A 20839-nucleotide genomic window follows, 5' to 3' on the forward strand; every position below is an offset into this window, starting at 1 on the left:
CTATAACTTGCAAAAGCACACACCTACATTTGCATGTGGTACATAAAAGAAACAACTGATACTGTTACTATGTTTATTTATTTATTATAAATAAACAGTAAGTATAAAAAAGTAATCTAGTGGCACAGTTAAATGACAACTCCAACAATGTATAATAATAAACACAGTTTTGTTTGCAGTATCACATAAAAGATAATTCCAAAACCTGCCAGATTTTGGACATCACTTAAGTTCATCTTCACCTTGAAAGCCATGTGGCATAAGTATCATATCATGCTATTTTATTGCACAATACACTGGAATAATGTATATCACTTGGTAATTGGTGCCAGCAACCAGCTAGCACGGTACAATTACTTATCGCCTGCACAGTACAATTACTGTTGTAGATCACCCCCAACCATCTCAAAGGTCACAGAATATCATATTAGTCCACTCATCTTGCATCAACAGTTTTCTTAATTTTGCAGTAAAACCTTTACCTTTGTAAATAGGCATTACAGTACCCATAGTGCATTAAAATAAAACCATTCCAAGTGTGCATAAGAATAAATTATCTCCTATATGGTGTTCTTCCTCCTGTTTACTTTAAGACTGGGTATGACTCTTTCATTAGCAGGATTTCTCTCAAGTTTGGTGTAGACTATTTTACTAATTTTTCTTAAAGCAGCAGTTGATTTGTTCTAGAAATATCAGAATGCTTTAAAATATTTGAATTTGCCTGCAAATTATGGATTAAAAACTATAAAAGTTATTTTACATTTTTCTTCAAACACCAAATAGTTAGGACCTAAAGGATGCTGAAAATAAAATTGGTGACCAGCTGGATAAAGTCCGAGTTCATTTGTATGAAAACATATCACACCTATCACTACTTCATAGGCTGGCCACACACTATATCATCCTTTTGTTATGCCAGTATTCAATTCCTCTTCCTATGAGCGTCAGGGGTTCCTAATATTTTTTATCACCCCTGAACTCAGGTCCTCTCTTCCAGTTAACTACATTTTTACCCCCCTTTTAAACATTTAACAATGCACAGCTATAAAAAATTTTAAATCATGGAATTATTTGGAAAAAAGTATGATAATATCTAGAATTGTTATATGCTTATGCTTGTCAAACAAATCTGCAACACCTGAATGCATTACAACCCAGCTATGCCCCCTAAAACTCTCACTTCCCAGTGAATTTTTTCCAGTCACTAAACTTTTTTGCTTTTTTAAACAACAGATGAAAACAATTCACTTTTAATTTGTTTTATAGAGGTTTTGAGTACCACAACATAATATCATAATGTTGGCTTCAGAAGTTAAAAAGAAAATTAGAGGCATTTGACTACATGAAATGTGGCCTGTAGTGAAACCAATGTCGTCACAATAAAGCCAACAGGTGAGGTGCATGGTCGGTAGGAACACAGAGGAAGAGGGTGGGGACTGCGCATAAATAGCTCCATACATGATCATAACATCAAAGTAAACCCATTATACTGCTACAACATTTACTCATGTCTATACAATGACTTGCAACATGCTGAGAAAAATGTGCAGCTTTCAAAGCTGCATTCGACTGACCATATAATATTTCTCATCAGTTTTTTTTTTCAAATTCTGAAAAATATTTTAGGCATGTGTGTGTGCTTATATACAAAAACAGGTACACTATATACATATATACTTTTAAAATACAATTTGCTTTAACAGTTTTCACATTTATGTACAAAAAGGTTTAAAGCCAGCCACAGTGTATGTATTTGTAGTATATGAACAAGGTGTGTGATAACTTGTCTGTTAAAATTACATGAGTATTTGACGATGAGAGCTGTAGCTAATCAACAGCATGTTAGCTGTGAAGAGAGGAGTCCTTGCAGCTGGTAGGTGCTATTCAGGGGTTGTAGTGATCTTGCTTGCCTGGAAAACTCTGAGATTGTACTGCAAACAGATCAGCACTATTATTACATTCATTCTTTGCATGTGACAGTGCAAAAAAAAAAAGTAAAGTTTGTCATTTGTAAATTATCAAAAATTCCCCCATCCCACCCCAAATAAAATTAAAAAAAAAAAACAAAACTTGCACCCCTGCCCACAAGTACGCACCCAACTCCACTTGCATTTGAAATGATTTAAATTTTCTTTCAAAGAAGTTTTGATGACTAAAAGTTGTCAATGTATTTGTGTAGATGACCTGCATCCATTGTCAAGCAGGTCACACAGCTTGTATAATTTAGTTAATGATTACATTCAGTGGTTTCAAAAGTGGCAGAGAAATCTGCACTCTGGCACAGTGCAACAATTTTGAATGAAGCATCTCAAAGAGAAATGAAACCTTTGTCTTACCCTTATAAAAATATTATAAAAGATAATACCTATGAGCCATGTATATTTCTCTTTACATTTGCAGCCTGGAAGCATCTATGTCTACTCAAAACTTGTGTCCACATTTATTTACACATAATAAGGCAATCATTTTCCATGAGCTACAGTTTCAAAAGAAAAAAAGTGTGAGGCCTGACGATAAAATGAAGACAATGTTAGGTTAGTGCATACAATTTTAGTATATTGTTATTTCCCACCAATAACAATGATGGGATAAATGCTTAAGCCACTAGAGACTGCGTGTTGTGTCAGCAATAAAGATTATGGTGGGATTGGAGTAATCATCATAAATATAATCTTAGTCAAAGCTATGGGTGTATGCAGAAGCCACCACAGACCATTGAGATCAAAGCAGTGTTACTAGAACTTACAAATTTTCCATTTCTCCAGACAACGCTAGGCATTTTCTTCTTACAAAAACCAACAAAGGAGTGGACATTGTGGAACAACAGATATGCATTTGCATTTCTACATTAACTCATAAAAAAGATGACAACCTGCTTATATTATTGAATTTGTCATAATATTGTGATATTGTACAGCACCATAGCCAGAACAGGATATAAAATCACTCCAACAAGTTGAATATATTTAGAAGAAAAAGTCTTCAATTTGAAATAATCACGCCTAAACATTAGGTATCAACCCAGCACCATCCTATTCACAAACAGCCACAGGCTTGTCAGCTCTACTGCTTAATTCTCCTAGGTAAACATATATAAGCCTTTGTTCTAAATATGAACTACTGCAACAAATAATAAATGTCTAGCATACTGAACTTTTAAGAACAATTCTAGCATGCCAACTGAGCTTGTATACTCAACTTCCCCATTGCTATGATATGGAATAATCCTGGTCTCAGTTCAATATATAACAACCCCTAGACTATGTGTACTATTCTACGTATCATAGGCAAATTTACACAGCAATAAAAGTTTTCTCTCTCTCCATCCTACTCCCATCACCCCCCAACACATGCACACCCACAAAACTACATGTAAACTTGTGTGTAATAAACTTGACTGAAAGTATTGAATACATGGTTTTTATATGACTATTAGGGAAAATTTGTGTATTTTATGAAAGAAATAACTTTTTAAAAGTGATATTTCTCCATAGCTGGAATACACAACTGCCAACAGCAATAACAACTTCAGCTTTATGACATCTCCTAGAAAGAAGCCTTCTCCAAAGCCTGCATATAGTATCAATGGTTTGAAGTTCACATAATAACTGAACAGGAAAGATCCTGAGAATGCCAGATGTTACAAAGAATTGAACACAACAATAACGGCAAGTATTAAGCATAATTTAACATGTGAAAGAGATGTTAACGAGATTGGTATAAGGGAGTGGGATTTAAGACAGGTTAAAATACCTTCAACATTATTTCACACACTGCAGTTAGCTTTCATCCCCCCTTACTGCGAGAGGTACAAAAAAGACTTATTACCAATGCTACAAAACAGCAGTTATAAAGATGTCATATGAATGACACGACCTATTGGTACACTCCATTAGTCTCTAGTAAATCCAAAGCTCTGAAAATCTGTCAGTCTGTTCACAGAATCTATTTGATAATTTAACAGTATAATTAGTTCTTGGACTTAAGTTGCATTAGTTGTCATTAACATAGTCAATAGCCATTATTTGATGATGTATATTTGCAACACAACCAGAAGAATTTGATCATTACATAAAGCATAACCACTGGTTTTTACACCTATGTGGTGATAATTAGTGGCTGTTTACCTTAATTTTTAAGATTTATCAGAAAATCAATTACAACATAATATTTATCTTACAAAGTCACAGTATGTATTACCTTCATCATTTTTACACAGGGTTCATGTTATACATTAGACTACAAACATTTGAAGACATGCAGATGACAGAGAAGAGGTAAACTGAAACAGTAAAACAAATCATATGTTTGTGGGCACAGAAAAGTGGCAGATGGATAGATGAGTGCATGCTACCTTACACAGTTCTGTGCCACAAATGCTTAATGTGCAGACTTAAATGAGAAAGTCCCATAGCCAAACAACCAATGCCAAGCCCTTCACAAATATAAGCAAATGTCAGCAAGCAGGACAAAAACAATAGAAATAGCATTGGTTTTGATGGCACTGAAATAATTGAGGTAGACAGCAGGCAGTAATTTTGGTCCCACTGGTCTTTGAACCATTATGCAAAAGTTAACAATGGGATCAAATAATCATAGTTCTATAATGGTTTCTAGATGATTTATTCTTTTTGATTTGGAAGCAAGAATGATGGATGCAACTAAATGCCTGGTATTGGATATGAGGAATACAAAATGCAGACAAAATCTTTTTGTTGTCAATCATTCCTTATCTCATATCTTCGTATACCTGGCCATTAAAAAAGTATTTCCCAGATTTTATAAAAAGAGAATAAGGAGCTAAGCAAGATTCTATTTATATGTGAAGCAGCAAAAACAGTGCCTGCTGTAGCATGAATCAATACTAAAAAATAAAAAAGGAAAACACTTCAAGAGTGGATCAAGAAATCTTCCTTTATGTTACCTTTGACACAGACTACAGTTCACATGATCATTTCCCCAGCACTGTTTATTATCAATAAGACTATGCTCATACTGCACACATCTGGCACCACACTGAAATAAAACTTACTAGGGAAAAAAACTGGAAGTGCTAATATAGTTATAAAAACTTATTGATCACTGATAGAATTCACATATTAACAGTAACACAAAGGATCACTAAAATCACTAAAACGATTGCGCTGCCTGGGAAACTTTCACAAACTGTCAACTTGTCAGGTTGTATTTCACATCATTGCATTTATATTGAATTTCAGTCTGCTTCCTGCCACACACTAAAATGTGTGGTGTTGTAGTTTAACACATTTCCTGATTCACTCTTGACTTGTTGAAGCCAACAAAACTGGCAGGAACTGAAGCCATCTCAGACATCAGTTCATGCCGAGTCAAACGCAAGTTTCAGGAATGTAAGCCACCCGTACGTTTTTCACACGTCGCACCAAGGTCCCAAGGTCAGTCATACAAGGAACATGTTTTGGTGAAGGTTCAAGCCTTGCTGGGCTTCTCTCAATAGAAAGAAGCGATGACGTGTCATTGGTATCTCGGGAACTTAGAGAATCTGCTGATCGAAGCACCATGCTGATTTCACCTGATGATGAGCTGTTGTCCTCCTCTGGCTCAGGTGAGAGCATGGCTTCATCATTCGGCGAGGGCATTAAGTGATTGATATACTTACTGTGAGCCATGTCCAAAGTGCAGCAGGAAGAGGATAAAATGAAAGGCAATAGATTATTTCATGTTAAAAAGACTACTACAGTAAAATGCTCTATTTGTAGGTGTAAAATTGACAATACATCTTTTTCTCAGTACATTATCAATATTAACATTTAGACACTCCTACTTCAGTTTGGGAAACATTTATGAATTTGTTTCCTAATGAAAGGACTGAGCAGCCAAGGATGTATTATATTTTTACTACTACTATTACTACTACACGTTAGAGTTCTATCAACCTTTTGCATCTTTTGGATCTAACAAGATTTACCACAACATGTCAAAATAAACTTTTTACAATTTATCTTGATGCAGTACTTTTTTGCATTTGAATATAAAGTAGTTTTGTTTGTTTGGTGGAAAACTGTTGCCATTTTACAATAATTTCCCACAAATTGTATAGCTCTTGATAATATAGAATGCGAAAAAAAAATTGTCACAATGGCGATTTTCAAGTTTTTAATAATATTCTTTCCCCAATGACTAGGATCAAAATACTTTAACACCAAATTTTCTCTCTGGATTATTGTATGTGTTTATGATGAAACTGATTCCTCTGCATGTACTAAATTAGTCTTCAGACCTGACAGATGGATGAGACTGTTGGCACATGCAAGGCCCCAAAGATATAAAGAGAAGGCCATCCAATGCTGCCAAAACTTTTTTTGAAGTCTATATAAAAAGAATTATCATCTTAGCCAAGCTAGCAAATGAAAATCTATATGGCATGCTGTCAATGTCTAGGTAAAAGGCGCAAGAAAGATTGGAAGGGCGGGGGAGATGAATCAATAACTAAGGCCATATCACAGCAGAGAATCCAGCCTTTAAACAGAAGCAGCATGCAGAGAAAGAAGAGCATGCCCGAGACAAAATCTGAACACAGGACAGCTAAGCAAGAAAGGTAGGAATAGGAAGAATGTAAGAGACAAAACAGAACAAAATATTAATAAAGACTTAATATTTCTTTACTCTACATTTGCTGCATCTTACATATTTAGCTGAAGTACATTAGAAACATCCCTTTTAAGTTAACATTAAAATAAACAGCAGCTAAACCAGTGGTGTCCAACCTTTTCTCGCCCGAGGCCGCACTGGACATGATATAAAATCTCGTGGGCCAGAACAGCAATTTTGCCAGAGTCACGACATTAAAATTGAAATGATTTTGTGTCTGGTTAAAATGAGTGGGCTGGATGGGGCATCTTAGTGGGCCGGATGTGGCCCATAGGCTGAAGGTTGGGCACCCCTCAGCTACAAAAAGTTTGCATAGCAGATCCACATATCCTTATCAAAGGAGAGTATCTCTGGAAATAAATACACTACTTTTGTGTTTAATAAAATCCATTTTCACTTTCTGAAATTTGATGTTTCCTTTCTGTTTGAATGTCTAAAATCACTAATCATATAATAGCTGCCAAATGGCAGATTCATGAACAATAAATGTGTGCTGATAAAACAAAAACAAATCTTAACGTAAAATTTATTTCCATCTAATAAACAAACAAACAAACAAAAAAAAAAACCCCAACCAAAAAAAAAAAAAATGAAGACCTATGAATCCGATCCTGAGACTTATTGCATAAAGCAGTAGCTCGTTTCAAGAAAATGTTTGAAACGAAGGTTGAGATATGCACCTAATAGAATTTGATCACATCAACTCAGAAATACAGCAGTCAAACATTTGTCTTTCATTCAAAACTCTGCTTTAGCATGACATACCTACCATGCACATCTCAACTTTGGTGAAAAATAAAAAGTACTACACTTTGCCAAAAATGTCAAAAGCCATATGCAGTAATCCCTCACCTATTCAGTGGTTACATTCCAGAGACCTCTGAGATAGTTGTAAATCCATGATTATTATTTATATATATTTTAAGGCTTTATAAACCCTTCCTACACTCTTATAAGCCTGTGCCATGTACAATCTGATGTCGGCAAACTTGCGACAGCAGTTGTGGCATACTGTGTTTCCATTGTGTACAGTACGGTATTTATCAGCTGATAAAATACCTGTACATACTTTATTTTGATTCTTTTAATAGGTTTGAATCAATAAATTATATATTTTTTACATTGTTTTCAATTTTTCAGGCAAAAAAAATTAACAATTATAAATATTACATAAATACCAATGTACCACAAAATCTGATATAACAAAAACTCTGCAATATAGAATTAGATAACATTTTTTTTTAAAAACACGCAATACAGTGAAGCTGCAATAAGTAGACCACCATATAGTAAGGGATTACTGTTTATATATATAAAACAAGGGATGTTCCACCTCCACCCAGAATTCGCAATTAAGTGAACCTGGAGAATTTTTTAAATTATTGTTCTCCTATTCTTCAACTCTTTTAAAAATAGTTGCCACCTATTGCAACACATTTTCTGGGTCCATTTATGAAAACACTCCAAAAACACCGATTTTGGCATCAATTTCAGCTGTTCCCTCACTCTAGCAATGAGTTCCTCTTGAGTGTTGAAGTTCATTCCATACAGGGGTTCTTTCAGCTTCAGGAGCAACCAAAAATCCCATGGTGAGTAGGATGGAGGTTTCAAAAACCTTAACACCTCACTGCAAAAGAAACTCTAATGTGATGTCGGTGGAGGGTGCATTTCCTCTCCATCCTGGGAAAACTTGAGGGGAAAAATTATGAGAAAAATATGGAAACACCCTGAAGAAGCACTCTATTTAGTCTGCATGGTCAACACTCGCTGAAAGGGTGGGAAATAATTAAGTCCTGGCAGAAATGGAACATCCTTCATACATGTCTCCTCACATTAAGGCAGGTGAAAAATAAATTGAGCTTGTGCACCAACAAGACGCACAGTCTACATGCATTATATCAAGTAGCAGCACTATGAAAGTTTAAAAAAGAGGTTTTGCAATTGTGTGACTTCTCTTGTGTCTTTTCCAATACTATGGGGAAGGTGGGGGGTGGAGATCATCAAGGAGTTCTGAAGCTGTTTCTGCTATAATTTTATAAACGCAAATATCACACTTAAGTCACTGTCATAAAACTCTCTCAATTTAAATCCTCCTGCTGATGATTTATGCAGCCTATAAGCACTTTCAAGAAATTATTTACCAATGGACAGTGGTTACTTGCTTTTGCCCACATTTCCTTCTTAGTTTCCCATTCATACTCTCTCCTTCTCCCCTAACTTTTAAACGAATAAACTATTCCAGTAAAGGCAATGCTAACTGTTCTGGTTCTTTAAATGAAAGAACAAATAGTTATCTATTGCTTACAGCAAACCATACTTTCATGCAGGCTAAAATGCACCCAAAACAAATAATAAAAATAATATGACACTGAATTTATATAGCACCATATTCTGATCCTCAGGCTCATGGCACTGTATATATATATATAAAAAAAAGACGACGACATGGACTCATGCAACATAACATGCAACATTATTGTTTAGAGAATGCCAGATAATATAAAGATCAATAATGAATAAGCAGGCACAAACAGCATATCAACTGCAGTTAAACCAAATATATCAAGAAACAATTGTGGAGCATGAGAGCGGTCAAGTCAGTTAAGAGCAGCCTTGTTCTCAATGATGGAAAAAGATTTTCCACTGCTTAGCAGTATGCACCATTAATAAAATCTGAAGGATTTCTAAGTCTCGTGTAATTAAACCTTTCTTTATTATGCAATCAAATGATAAGATTTAGCACCATATTTTACCCTGTATTAAAGAAAGGGTGAAAAAAAACATATAAAAAAATTTAACAAGAAGCCTGAAATCAACGGTAATGGGCATGCTAACTTAACCAAAACAGAATAATTTTTGTTAACATCAAGTTCACTATCTGATTAAAATGACCAAAAAAAAAAAAAAAACCACAGCAATGATAACAGAGCATAAACACACACGCACACAAACACCCACACACCTATGTAGACAGCAACATGGACATGAGATACAAAGCTTTTTAGGAACCAAGATTGAGCCATGGTCTTCAAGATAAGTTTATCCCACACACACCACCATATTAGAGCTACCTTAATCATAAAAGGTTTTATTACTTTCACTGCTAGAATGAAAAGGCAAAGTTTAAAAACCAATGTAACACAAATGATTTTAACACTACTATAAAATGTTTCAAATATGGAATCCGTGTGGTTTTAACAGTGAATGATGAAGAAAAAATATCTTGCATGATTTAATCTATGCAGCTACAACAAAAAACCCTGAGGAAAAGCAGAGTGAAAGGAAAGTTTTACAAAGGAGATCAAGCTGTCATTTTACCAGAATATGCAGCAATATTCAATACACAGCAAAAAACAAAAATTTTTCCTACAGAATACAATATAAAAGGAAATAAAAATTACAACTCACCACAGTTAAAATAAGATAAAACTAGACACAATAAGCATTTAGCACAAATGAATGCATTTCCCTGACCATTTAGGTTCTGTTGTATGTGATTTTTGCATAGTTTATAATATAAAAATAGAAGTATTTATATATTCCAGCAGATGTTGACCTATCTTTCTTGAAAATTGTAAGGATTTCTTTACACATGCAAAGAAAACATGAATGCATACACAAATGTGTACTATACAGCTGTAAGCAAGCACTCTGTTACATTGTGGGACAATGGAAGCCTCAGATTATAAAAGATAATAGAATAATAAAGTGAGGGCAGTGCACCACAAGAAACAGTCAATGAAGTGCAACATACAGAACAAGTACCCAGTACTCAATCACACACTTTCTCTGGACCTTACAAGAACTATCAAACACAAAAGTAAGCAACTAAATACTCTCCAATAACAGATAAAAATACAATGTAAAAAGCATCTCATTTGAAAGTTGGAAAATATATGAAATGCATGGAACATGCTTCAATTCAAATTATGTGAGTGTACATCAGTGCGTGACAATCACAAATGACTATTAATGTTTGGAATGAATAACAAATCTGACTAAAGCACATAAAGCTCAATTATATTCAGAATAATTCATAACTTGTCACTGATTTTGTTTTGATTATCAACAGGTATCAATGCTTGCATCCATTTACTTGTACAGCTGATCATCTGCACACTGACAAGCACTTGAAAGACACGGCACAATAAAACTAATTGGGATACGATGGAGGAAGCACAGATTCATGTCCAGCCTTCTTCATGCAGCTTTGTTTAGCCACAGCTATAGATGGCTTGCAAAGATCTAGGTATGCAAAATCTTTGAGTGCAAGACAGAACTGAATGAATAATAATTGCCCCTTACTTATCAGGTACACCATAAAGCTCATGTTCGCGTACATATTCAATTACAGAATCTGGCAGTAAATACTTGACACTCTCTCCTCTTCTAAGAGCTCGCCTGTTAAAAAAAACAAAAACAACAAAAAGACAACTGAATATCAAATGCTTGTGCATATAAATATATACATATAGAATGTTATATTCTCCCTCTTCCTTTTTTATCCACTTATAAAAACATACAATTAGATTCTATAGAAATATGTTTAAAAGTGTGATGAAATAATGTGCAAATATTGCTTTTTAATAAGAATCATAGTTTCTGAGACAGTAAAGATCACATCTTGCAAATGATTCTTACCAAGTACAGATACACACAGCAAAAAGTGACTTCTCATTTAATCATCTGAGCATAAACATGCGATCCGCTATTTGTCCTTATAAGCTCAGTGTACAAAACCTAAATAAACTCACCTAATTTTTGTGGAGCTTATATCATTGTATATCCATTCTGTCACTATGTGAATATTCTCCTGCAAAAAAAAATGGATTATATTTTATATAATCAAGTTTGAGAAACACTACTTTAGACACAAAAGACTAGAAAAGAATTAGTATGCATAATGAATCCAAGTATTTTTTATTAAATGTTGATGATCATAGATAGAAGTATAAGAAAGGATTTTTGTGCGCATTATCAGATCCATGCACAAAAAATTCACCTGGTATTTTGACAGGACATCAGATTCATAGATAAACTTTGATGGGTCAGATCCAGCTCTAGTAATGCAAACAAGTCCATGTTTGCCAACAATTTTCTCTATCTGAAATATGAGGTGACAGAAAAAAAACCCCAACATAATACACCAATCTGACAATACAAGCACTAAGAAAAAAAAAAATTCATGTTCAGATAATTAAACAGACAATGAACAATCACTCATCTTAGAAAGTATACAAAAGCCAATCTTTAGGTTTAACGATCTCAATATAAAATACGTCCAATTCATCATTAAAAATCCATAGATTAATTGTCTGAACCAAAATTCACATCACATCTCCACAACTCCAATCCCTTAAAGCAAACACTGCACGATGACTCTGGGTCCTGATGTAAGCTGCACTGGATTTACTGCGCCGTTTATTGTTAAAATACAAGCTCATAATGCAGAGGTTACATAAAATACCTACAGGAAAAAACCCTTTAGCTGTCCCATAAAGGTTTGTGTGAATGTTAACTCTGATAAACAGTTGTCTTTCACTTTTTTTTAGATCACCAACACTATCAAGTAAATAATTTACAAAAAAAAAAACAAACAAACAAAGCAAATATGATTATGTACAGTAAATGCATTACTCACATCCTCATCTGCCCAGAGGCCAGGTGTTCCAAATGACTCCAAGAGATCTGCCCCACAAAGCAGTTTCAGTAGTGGGGGCTGCTCATCTATTATAATCTTGGGAATATTGTCCACGTCAGCTGGACACATAGACAATGATCCATAATTACTACCTCAAACCATGTCCCTCATACAATCTGTGCAGTACATATACCTATAAAACCTGAAATAGAAGTCAATATTACTGTATTCTTCCAAGGATGCCTAAAACTGCTCCCCCCCTTCCACAAATCGCATTCTCAGATACACTGAACTAAGATGGATGTTGACAGGGGCTGAGGAAGGCGGAAGAAGGGTGCAGAGAAAGATAGGATTAAAAGGAAAAAAAGAATGGTGAAGTTACGCAGGGAAGAGGAATGAGAAAATGTTGCTGTACTTTTACGAAGAGACCATTTTAGTTCAGAAAATCCAAGCAAAGCCCTAAGCTTCAAAAACACTAGTGATCCACATTTAATGATGCATGAACATTGCTTGCTGATACAAGGCATTAGTCATTAGTGTGTCATCAACAGACATTCAGTCTGAATAACACCCACAAAATCAATCAGACAAACAAGGAAAATTTAAAAATAAAGGCAACCGCTAGGAAAAATCCTAACGCTGAAAAATATGCTTTTATAGATAAACAAACGACACACCATAAAAAGCCTGCAACCCAAGTTGTACATTTCAAGACAACATAAGATCTTAAAACCTTATCTTTGCTGGTGTCATTACCTGTAAGTAAATGACTGAATTTCTCAGATCAGTAATTTGTTTTGGTCTTTTTATTTTTACACAAAATGATAACAAATCACAGCTGTTAGTTTCATGAAACTAATGGAAAACACTTAGTCTCAAGAAATTAATGCTGAAACGGAAAAAACAATAAAAAATGTTCATAGAAAATCTGGAAATTCCCATCTGAGCACACAGCTCTCTCATTCACAGAGATAAATGGCCAACTTTGTCTTATACTAGTGCTAAAAACCACCCATCTATGCTGGACAAAATCCATTTATCTACTTAAAGAACAAATCAAGCATTGATCACAAACAATGTGGACTTGTATATCAGACACACTTTATGATCATGAGATCCAACTGTTACAGCTGAAAAAACAGCTGTTGCTATGAATATCTCCTGTGCTGTCAAGTAACTAGAAGCCAATCTGACCTTGTTTGATCCCTTCTTTTTCATCTCCTTACTTTTAAAGACCTCCCTTTGTTGACCCATTGCTCTTTTGATCATAAAAACTGCTCACACAGATGACACATAAATCAGAGATTTCTCTCAACATAGCTGATGCTCAGCAAGCTCATGAATGAGTATGAATGGCGAGGTACTGTAAAATTTGTGAAAGAAAAAGAATGCCAGCTCAATATTTGCACAGCTATGTCAAAACAAAACTAAAAATACATTTGAACAGAAAGAAAACTAGCTTGCAGTAGTTCCTACCTTCACTTCCTCTTCCACTTGTGTTTGGACATTCATCTAAAAAATTACAAATGTTCAAACTAACAGGTAAGTAAAAAGGATACTACATAGAGTGACCAAAAAAATGAGTTCACCAACACATATTCATCATCAATAGACGATGCTGATTCACCAACACAAATAACTGAACTGTGAATTTCATGCTTCATAGGATGTAGCCTGAATACTTTTGATTTTTCATATTATCCTTTTGCAGTCTACTCCTTACACAAGAACCAAAAGACAGAAAACACACTGAGACAGTCTAACATGCAGACCAGACACCAGACTCCCTCATTAATGGGAAACAGTTGTCACTTGAGCTGCCAACTTATCTGTGGCAATGCCTTTTAGTTCTTTTAATTAAAAGCATAAACACTACTGCTTTTTCCTTTGTTTCCTAGTCCCATATGGATACGGCTGCAGGTGAGATCAATACATTCTGATTACTTGGTTGCTGCAATTAAAGGTGCACCTATGCACCTATAGCCATGCCTTTTATCAAAGCAACTTTTCTTTCACTGTGTAAAATGCATGCTTATAAGACATTTTTCACAACCATTTCATCAAGTTTCCTTATGCTCTTCATCCATGGAAATTCCACATGAAAACTTGAATAAATGCAAATAAGAGCGTGCCCTTGTGCAAATGCTATGGTTGACAGAGTTTCTAGAGCAAGACATTCCTTCTTTTGTGAATTGCAAACTGCATAGAAGGTACTAGGGACAGAACTGGAATCTAATATCTGTATGCATATTGCATGGCAGTGACCAGGCCCTCCAAGCTATCTGCTTCACATATCGCATACTTGTGACCAGGACCTCCAAGCAATTTACTTTGCATTGAAGCGTGCTGCTTGGACATTTGTAGATAGGGAATGAGGTCTGAGCTCAGGGGAAAAAGCCTGTCACAGATAGAGAGAAAGAGGGGGTGGGGTGAGGGAGGGAGGGAGAAATGCTGACAAGTCAGCCATTTTGTGCAAAAAATGTCACAAGCCAGACTGCTCATTCTTTAAGGATTCTCTTGCATAAAGCAAATGATGCATAATATTTCGCAAAAGAGAATATAATATTCTTTAAAACAGAGTATGCCAATTCGGCAGGCAAAAAAATATTCTCCTGCTTTGTACTGGAGCTGCAAATCTAGTGTGTTTTATCAAGATAACTGAAGGCCCCAATAGAATGTTACACTGTAAAGACTTCGCCCACCTAACCTCTAGCTATAAAATGATTAACTATCCTTATCAACCTCAAACCCTATCATTGCTCTCTATAACGGATAAATCAATGTTTTCTTTTAATTGATGTCAAAGCACAACCTGTTTAGACATTCTGCTTGCTTTATGCCTAGAGAACAGACTGCAAAGAGCCAGATATAAACACAAATTTTAGTACTGTTTTAAAGTCACAGCTTTAAAAGGAAAAAAGTGAACATATTAGAAGAGATGAACATGGAAATAGTGCTGCCTTTAGTGCATATAAGCTATGGATGAATAAGAGTCTATGTTTCTGCTAAAGTTTTATCATCTCTGCAAATCCATGCGGCAGTATGATCCAGTGATGTAAGTTACTGCTGGACATAGGAATTCGATATGGTCTATCCCCCTTCCCTTGGCACCAAGCTGGCTGGGTCACTAATCAATATAATGTAGAAAAAGCTAGAGGTGGTGCCACTGCCACATCCAACAGGAAAATTACTGAACTTTCCTCTGGCAGACTTGCAGTTCTTTAAAATCAGGTCAATGAAGCAGTTGCTTATGTTATTTCTCACTAATATTTTATCATATCTCAATGAATACTCAAAAAGACAGTTCTGTTCTGCTACCTGGTTATTTGAAGCTTAACTAAAAAATTATAAAAAGTTACAAGTGGTATGTTATTTAGCCCTTAGTCATGCCAGTGAGAAGAATTTCTGGTATCTGCAAGAAGAGTTCATGATGGAAAGAACAAAAGAAAGTGACTAATATTCCACACCTTGATACTTCAAGATAGAACACACAAGATTTATGCTAAAATTCCCAGCCATCTTCATTTCCTGTATTAACCTTATCCCTCAATTAAAGCAGTATATTCTGCATCCTGCTAGATATCTCTACTATAGGGTAGGTATAAGAACTTGCAACTTTCCATTTTTTGCACATTTGAATATATATTATCACTTTTAAATGTTATAAGTTAACAAGTTACAATTCTTGTTTAAAATGGGTGGCATGGTGGTTAACTTGCTTGTTACCATGACAGTGAGAATCGGGTGTCATGTCATGGATTCGTATTTCAGATATGGCATACCTCTCTCTGGATGTGATGCCTGTTTACAAGGCTGACTATCAGTGGTTTTCTCAAATTGGGTTTCCTCTACCCTTTCTGTCTGTGTGCATGTGTGAGGGAGAGTGCTCATGTCTGTGCTGTGCAGTGTGCATGTGTGAGGGAGAGTGCGCATGTCTGTGCTGTGCAGTGTGCATGCATGTTCATGAAGATGCATTTGATACCTATCTTAAAATGGTGTGTGCTTGTGCACCTGTGTATGTATGTCATGTACTTCGAGTCTGGATAGTGCTGGGGAAAAGTGCAACATAACTGTGTGCTATGTATGCTTCAGCATCTTTGCCCTTCAGCATTCTCCACAAAATACTGATCATCAAAAGTCAGAGGCAAAGTGCGTCTAAGAGAGAACTTTTATCGGCTTCTTTGAAGCTTTTGGAGTTTATTTTCATCTATGACCTGAAGCTTATGTCTGATGACACTACTACTGTGTTGTGTGTATTGTTTTCTTAAACACTGTACACTTTAAATGGAGAGAGAAAATGCGTGTTTGCCTAGTGGGCCCAGAGGGTTATGCCAACAGTTCCTAAGAAACATCCCCCACCCCAAAATCAATTTAGTTTACTACTGTAATTTTCCAGAGGGCTTCTGTAACTGTGCCTGCAAATCAATAAAAGAGCCAATTTGTGAAACTACATTTGAGTGAGCTAAACAGTCAGGTATGGTTTACATGCTTTCATTACTTCATGTTAATAGTGTGGAATATGGCATATGCTTATAGTTTTTACTTAATATGTGGTGTGTGCATGTGCATGAACATGTGCTTGCACTGCCATTCACCTAATTTTAAATTTAAGCTAGGGTTGAGACAAGCAGAGGTCTTTTTTTAATAAAATATTATCAACTTCTGGCAAAGGACGTGAAAACACTTCTATTGCATTCTTGCTGCCTTTGTTGTTATTTTGGCAGGCATGTACTGACTCTTTAATTCTTTACTCGTGATGACCAGAGACTGAATTTTTCCAGAGGCTCTTCATCAGTCTCTTGAGTAACGAGATACTATAGATACAAAGTGCCAAGGCTATTATATCTTTGACGGCCATATGGCCTGCACAATCCAGACCTACCTGTATTAAAGACCCAAAACGAATGATAAAATGGCTAAAGAAAGCAGCCTGTAAACCTAACATTGTCAAACAGGAAATTATGATCGATGTTGCCATTAACATAAAAAAATGTAGCACTGCAAATAGTTTAAAAAGTACATTTGCATCAAACTTAATTATAACTACTGATATCACTGAAGACTCCAGAAAATGTATTACGCATATGCTAATAAAACATAGCCAAAACAGCAATGTACTTTTGTGATAGCATGAAAAATGAAGTGTTGTCTTTGTTTCAAAACCCAGGAAACTTAATATTAATGATCTTAAAATAATTTCTGAAAATAATAACCAATGAATGAGTTCTGGGACCCAAACATTCTTCGTTTTGTAAAGACCTTTTTTGTAATGCTTTATCTTCAATTTTACAACACGTTCAGATGTATATTGTCAGTACCATTATAATACCTATACTGTACAACAGCTGCAGAATTTAGATATGAAACAGATACATACCTTCATTGTTTTCAATTTTTCGTCTTCGCTTTTGTGTGGGTTTGAAGTTGGCATTAAATTTATTATCAAGCACTTCCCGAAAATGAGCCATTACGCTCTCTGTCGTTGACCATTTAGATTGATCTGACTCCCATGTATCCAGACTGTTGTTGACATTTAAAAGATCAGTAGACTGTTAAACCACTTTTTACCACTTCCCCACCAAAAAAAACCAATGCAGAGCATACATAAGCTTGTTATAAAATGTACCCGAATGTTTGCAAAATCATTTACATTTGAACAAAATTTTAAAAAGCTTTTCGTTGCAGAGGTTTATAGTAAGGTTCCACAAATTCTGAACACTTCTTAAAGAATATTTTCTAAATCCTAGAGAGTGTTTCTAAGAGTTCTGAACCTCTTAAAGAATAACTATCTTCAAATAAAAGTGGAAAAAATTAATCAAAATAAAATTATAAACTATCTTCTTCCCTGAACTACTCATATCCTCTGCAATTATTACATTATTAAATATGAAATAAGTATAATTCAACTTCTATGCCTACTTACATGAAATAAAAAATCTGAATGCAATAAACTATTAGGCTTTAGTTGCAGTTTCTGACAACTTAGCGAGCTTTCAGTATAGCAGTAGGTAAATGACTTGTCTTAATGTGCACTGTTTTTAAGGTAGTACTACAAACTATAAGCAAGTTACACAACCACTACTCATTGATTTTTAAAGTCAGTGTTAAGCTGCAATGCTCAAGGTAAGCTTTACAGTGGCTCACCTAAGAATGCTATCAGTATTACTGATATTAGCATTATTAGCATGGTGATGTCACTTTTTACTTACACTACAATAATTCAACGACGATCTTTGGGTGGTTTCAGCCAAGCAAATAAGACAAAGCTAGGTTGATCAAGTTAGTCCAACATAAAGTTCTTGAGTCTGCTTTTAGGAACTACACTTAAATGTTGGTATATTTGTGAAAAACATTAAGGAACACAAATAAAATAAACATTACCTGATCCATTTGCAGTTGGATGACTCAAGAGCCAATCTAAGCATGGCACATCTATGTTTTGCTGAAACCAGGTCCTAAATTAAGAAAATTCTTTTCAGATCACTGAGCAAACTATTTTCTAATGAAAAAGGAACCTTTTAAATAAAATCAGTAAGAAGAGACATATACATGTGTGTATATATTGGTATAAAGACTGTTCTAGTGCCTCCTTTGCTTCACTACCACAATAAAGCACATCAAAACACATTAAGCATTTTAAAATTTCTGTGGCAAACGTGATTAGCTTCCTTGAAATACAAAAGTTCCCGATCTCAGATCACTCCTTATTTCATTCAAAATAAAGCATATTTTCTAATGCCTGTATATATATTTAATAATACAGTATTTAATATAGAAAATATCAACTTAAAACTACCTTTTTTTGATAAGCATCACTGACTGGGGAAATAATCCCATCAATAACGTTGAAGCGCCCAGTCCTATTCAAAGCATCCCTTGCTAGCTCTGAAAGATATTTTGTTTCAATTGTTATTCACTGCTGTAAACTAAAAAGAATGAAATGTGGTGTATACATTCCTTCTAAAATAATCTTCACCACTAACTAAAAGCACTCATTTCACAACAGTCATTAACATTTTTCCCCCAAGCATAAATAGTTTTATCAAAGTTGAACAACTACTATGAGACCATTCTGCCTTAGTAATTGTGATGGCAATATGACAATTTTGATGTGATTGTTCTCTGAATCTCTTTTCCCTGTTTTGGGCACTCTCTCCATCCCCCGACAAGCACCTGCACAGCAGCAAAGAGGTGGGGTGCACCGTTGTCATTAATCCAGGCTTAGACTGATCTCGTACCTTTCTACTGATTGATTGCACTTGGCCGCAAGCATGCGAGTCCTAAGCACTGGTCAGTGCTTGCATCATGGAATTACTTCACCCAGTGATGCCGTGTGCTATTGGAGTAGGGGTTTATTCCCTTAGCTTTCATCATTCTCAGATTACCTACAAAAGCAGTAAGGCTATTAACCCATGACTGAAGGCAGTGCACTTGCTGCAAAGGGAACCTTCCAGAGCAAATGCATGCTCTATAGCAGAACATGTGGTAATCTGCAGGAAATGTAACCTACTTATATATAATTTTACCACTGTGGGATGTGCACAGATTCCCCCAACCCCTTCTGCTGAGTACTGGCTTTTCCTTTTTAGTTTGGAAAAGAAGCCATACAGACTACTAAACCATTGGGGCACACAAAAAGGTAAAAGTCGTCCCCTAAACCTTTTCCATGTGATTGGGGGTGGGGGCTTCGAGACCAAGCTTTTTTCAGGGCCAGCTTTATTATTATTTTTTAGGCGAGTGGTACTATTCTCTCCCTCATGCTGCTTTATCTTTTCCTAGCTCTTTATGGTGCCTGGTACCCATTAATGACAACCAGGGGAAAGTTTGTTGCGTCAGATGAGTATCGAACTGGCATCTCCAGGTTTCCAAGCCAATTCTCCATCCACTCGGCGACAAATACCATTCCACATATAGCGACTTCAAGGCAACGAGAATACGATCACTAAATTCAACAGATTTTAGGAGGTAAAACTAATACAAAGAGATTTTACTGTATTGATTGAAAAATAAGTCAATCTTGATATGAACGTTATAATGCCAATCATTACCGCTTAACGAAAATGAAAGTAGCTTTCGACCGGAAATTGGACTCTAATGATAAATGCTTCCATTTCGTATTAGAAATGGTAGGAATAAACAGACAAATTTCTTCTAAAAAATTTTACTTTCTTCGCCAATATAAAATCTTATAATCCTTAGTGAAAGCTTTACATATCAGACAACGGGAGACTTTTTGAAAATCGTTTACTAGTAATAATACTGTCGTAATCGCCGATTTGTTTCTAAGGGTAGACATCCTCATCTTCATAACAACTGTACAATGCAAATCACTCTATCGGCTTAATAAACAAATAAAACAAATGTATATAAACTCACCAAACATCCGAAGATGCATATTCGTCACGGGATTAAAAGAGCCACATGCCAAGAGCACAACTTTTGGCGTTGTTGCCATATTGCGCTTAAGATTGTGTAGACTGAACATCGTCCCTCTTGTACACTCTTAATGCATGCGGTCACGTGACTTCACCCGTTAGTACAAAGGGTTTTTTTAAAGGAAAATTATAT

At 35.4% G+C, this 20839-nt stretch overlaps 1 protein-coding gene across 3 annotated transcripts; it reads right to left on the reverse strand.

Annotated features, from left to right (window-relative positions):
- Window positions 1–59: 59 nt before the first annotated feature.
- LOC112564609 (nicotinamide/nicotinic acid mononucleotide adenylyltransferase 1-like) lies at window positions 60–20809 on the reverse strand. 3 transcript variants are annotated; one of them, XM_025239543.1, is made up of 11 exons: window positions 20648–20809; window positions 19068–19156; window positions 18653–18726; window positions 17649–17791; window positions 13748–13783; window positions 12272–12390; window positions 11633–11734; window positions 11385–11443; window positions 10936–11031; window positions 5385–5637; window positions 60–1931 (listed from the first exon to the last, which is right to left on the reverse strand). In XM_025239543.1, exons 1-11 carry the CDS (start codon window positions 20754–20756, stop codon window positions 1881–1883), a joined length of 1131 nt encoding a protein of 376 aa, XP_025095328.1. In that variant the 5' UTR covers window positions 20757–20809; the 3' UTR covers window positions 60–1880. The 3 variants fall into 3 exon arrangements, with proteins under 3 accessions (XP_025095328.1, XP_025095330.1, XP_025095329.1); XM_025239545.1 differs by lacking the exon at window positions 5385–5637 and having other exon boundaries at window positions 20648–20807; XM_025239544.1 differs by lacking the exon at window positions 13748–13783 and having other exon boundaries at window positions 20648–20805.
- Between the last annotated feature and the right edge of the window lie 30 nt (window positions 20810–20839).

The sequence above is a fragment of the Pomacea canaliculata genome, linkage group LG5 (assembly GCF_003073045.1).
Source record: "Pomacea canaliculata isolate SZHN2017 linkage group LG5, ASM307304v1, whole genome shotgun sequence".
NCBI classification, from domain to species: domain Eukaryota; kingdom Metazoa; phylum Mollusca; class Gastropoda; order Architaenioglossa; family Ampullariidae; genus Pomacea; species Pomacea canaliculata.

Coding starts and splice junctions, on each gene's coding strand:
- LOC112564609 (XM_025239543.1), bottom strand. CDS start 20,756: ATGTTCAGTCTACACAATCTTAAGCGCAATATGGCAACAACGCCAAAA. Junction 19,157..20,647: donor TATGCATCTTCGGATGTTTG/GTGAGTTTATAT, acceptor AATATCTTTCAG/AGCTAGCAAGGGATGCTTTG. Junction 5,638..10,935: donor CTTTATGGTGTACCTGATAA/GTAAGGGGCAAT, acceptor CATGGCTCACAG/TAAGTATATCAATCACTTAA.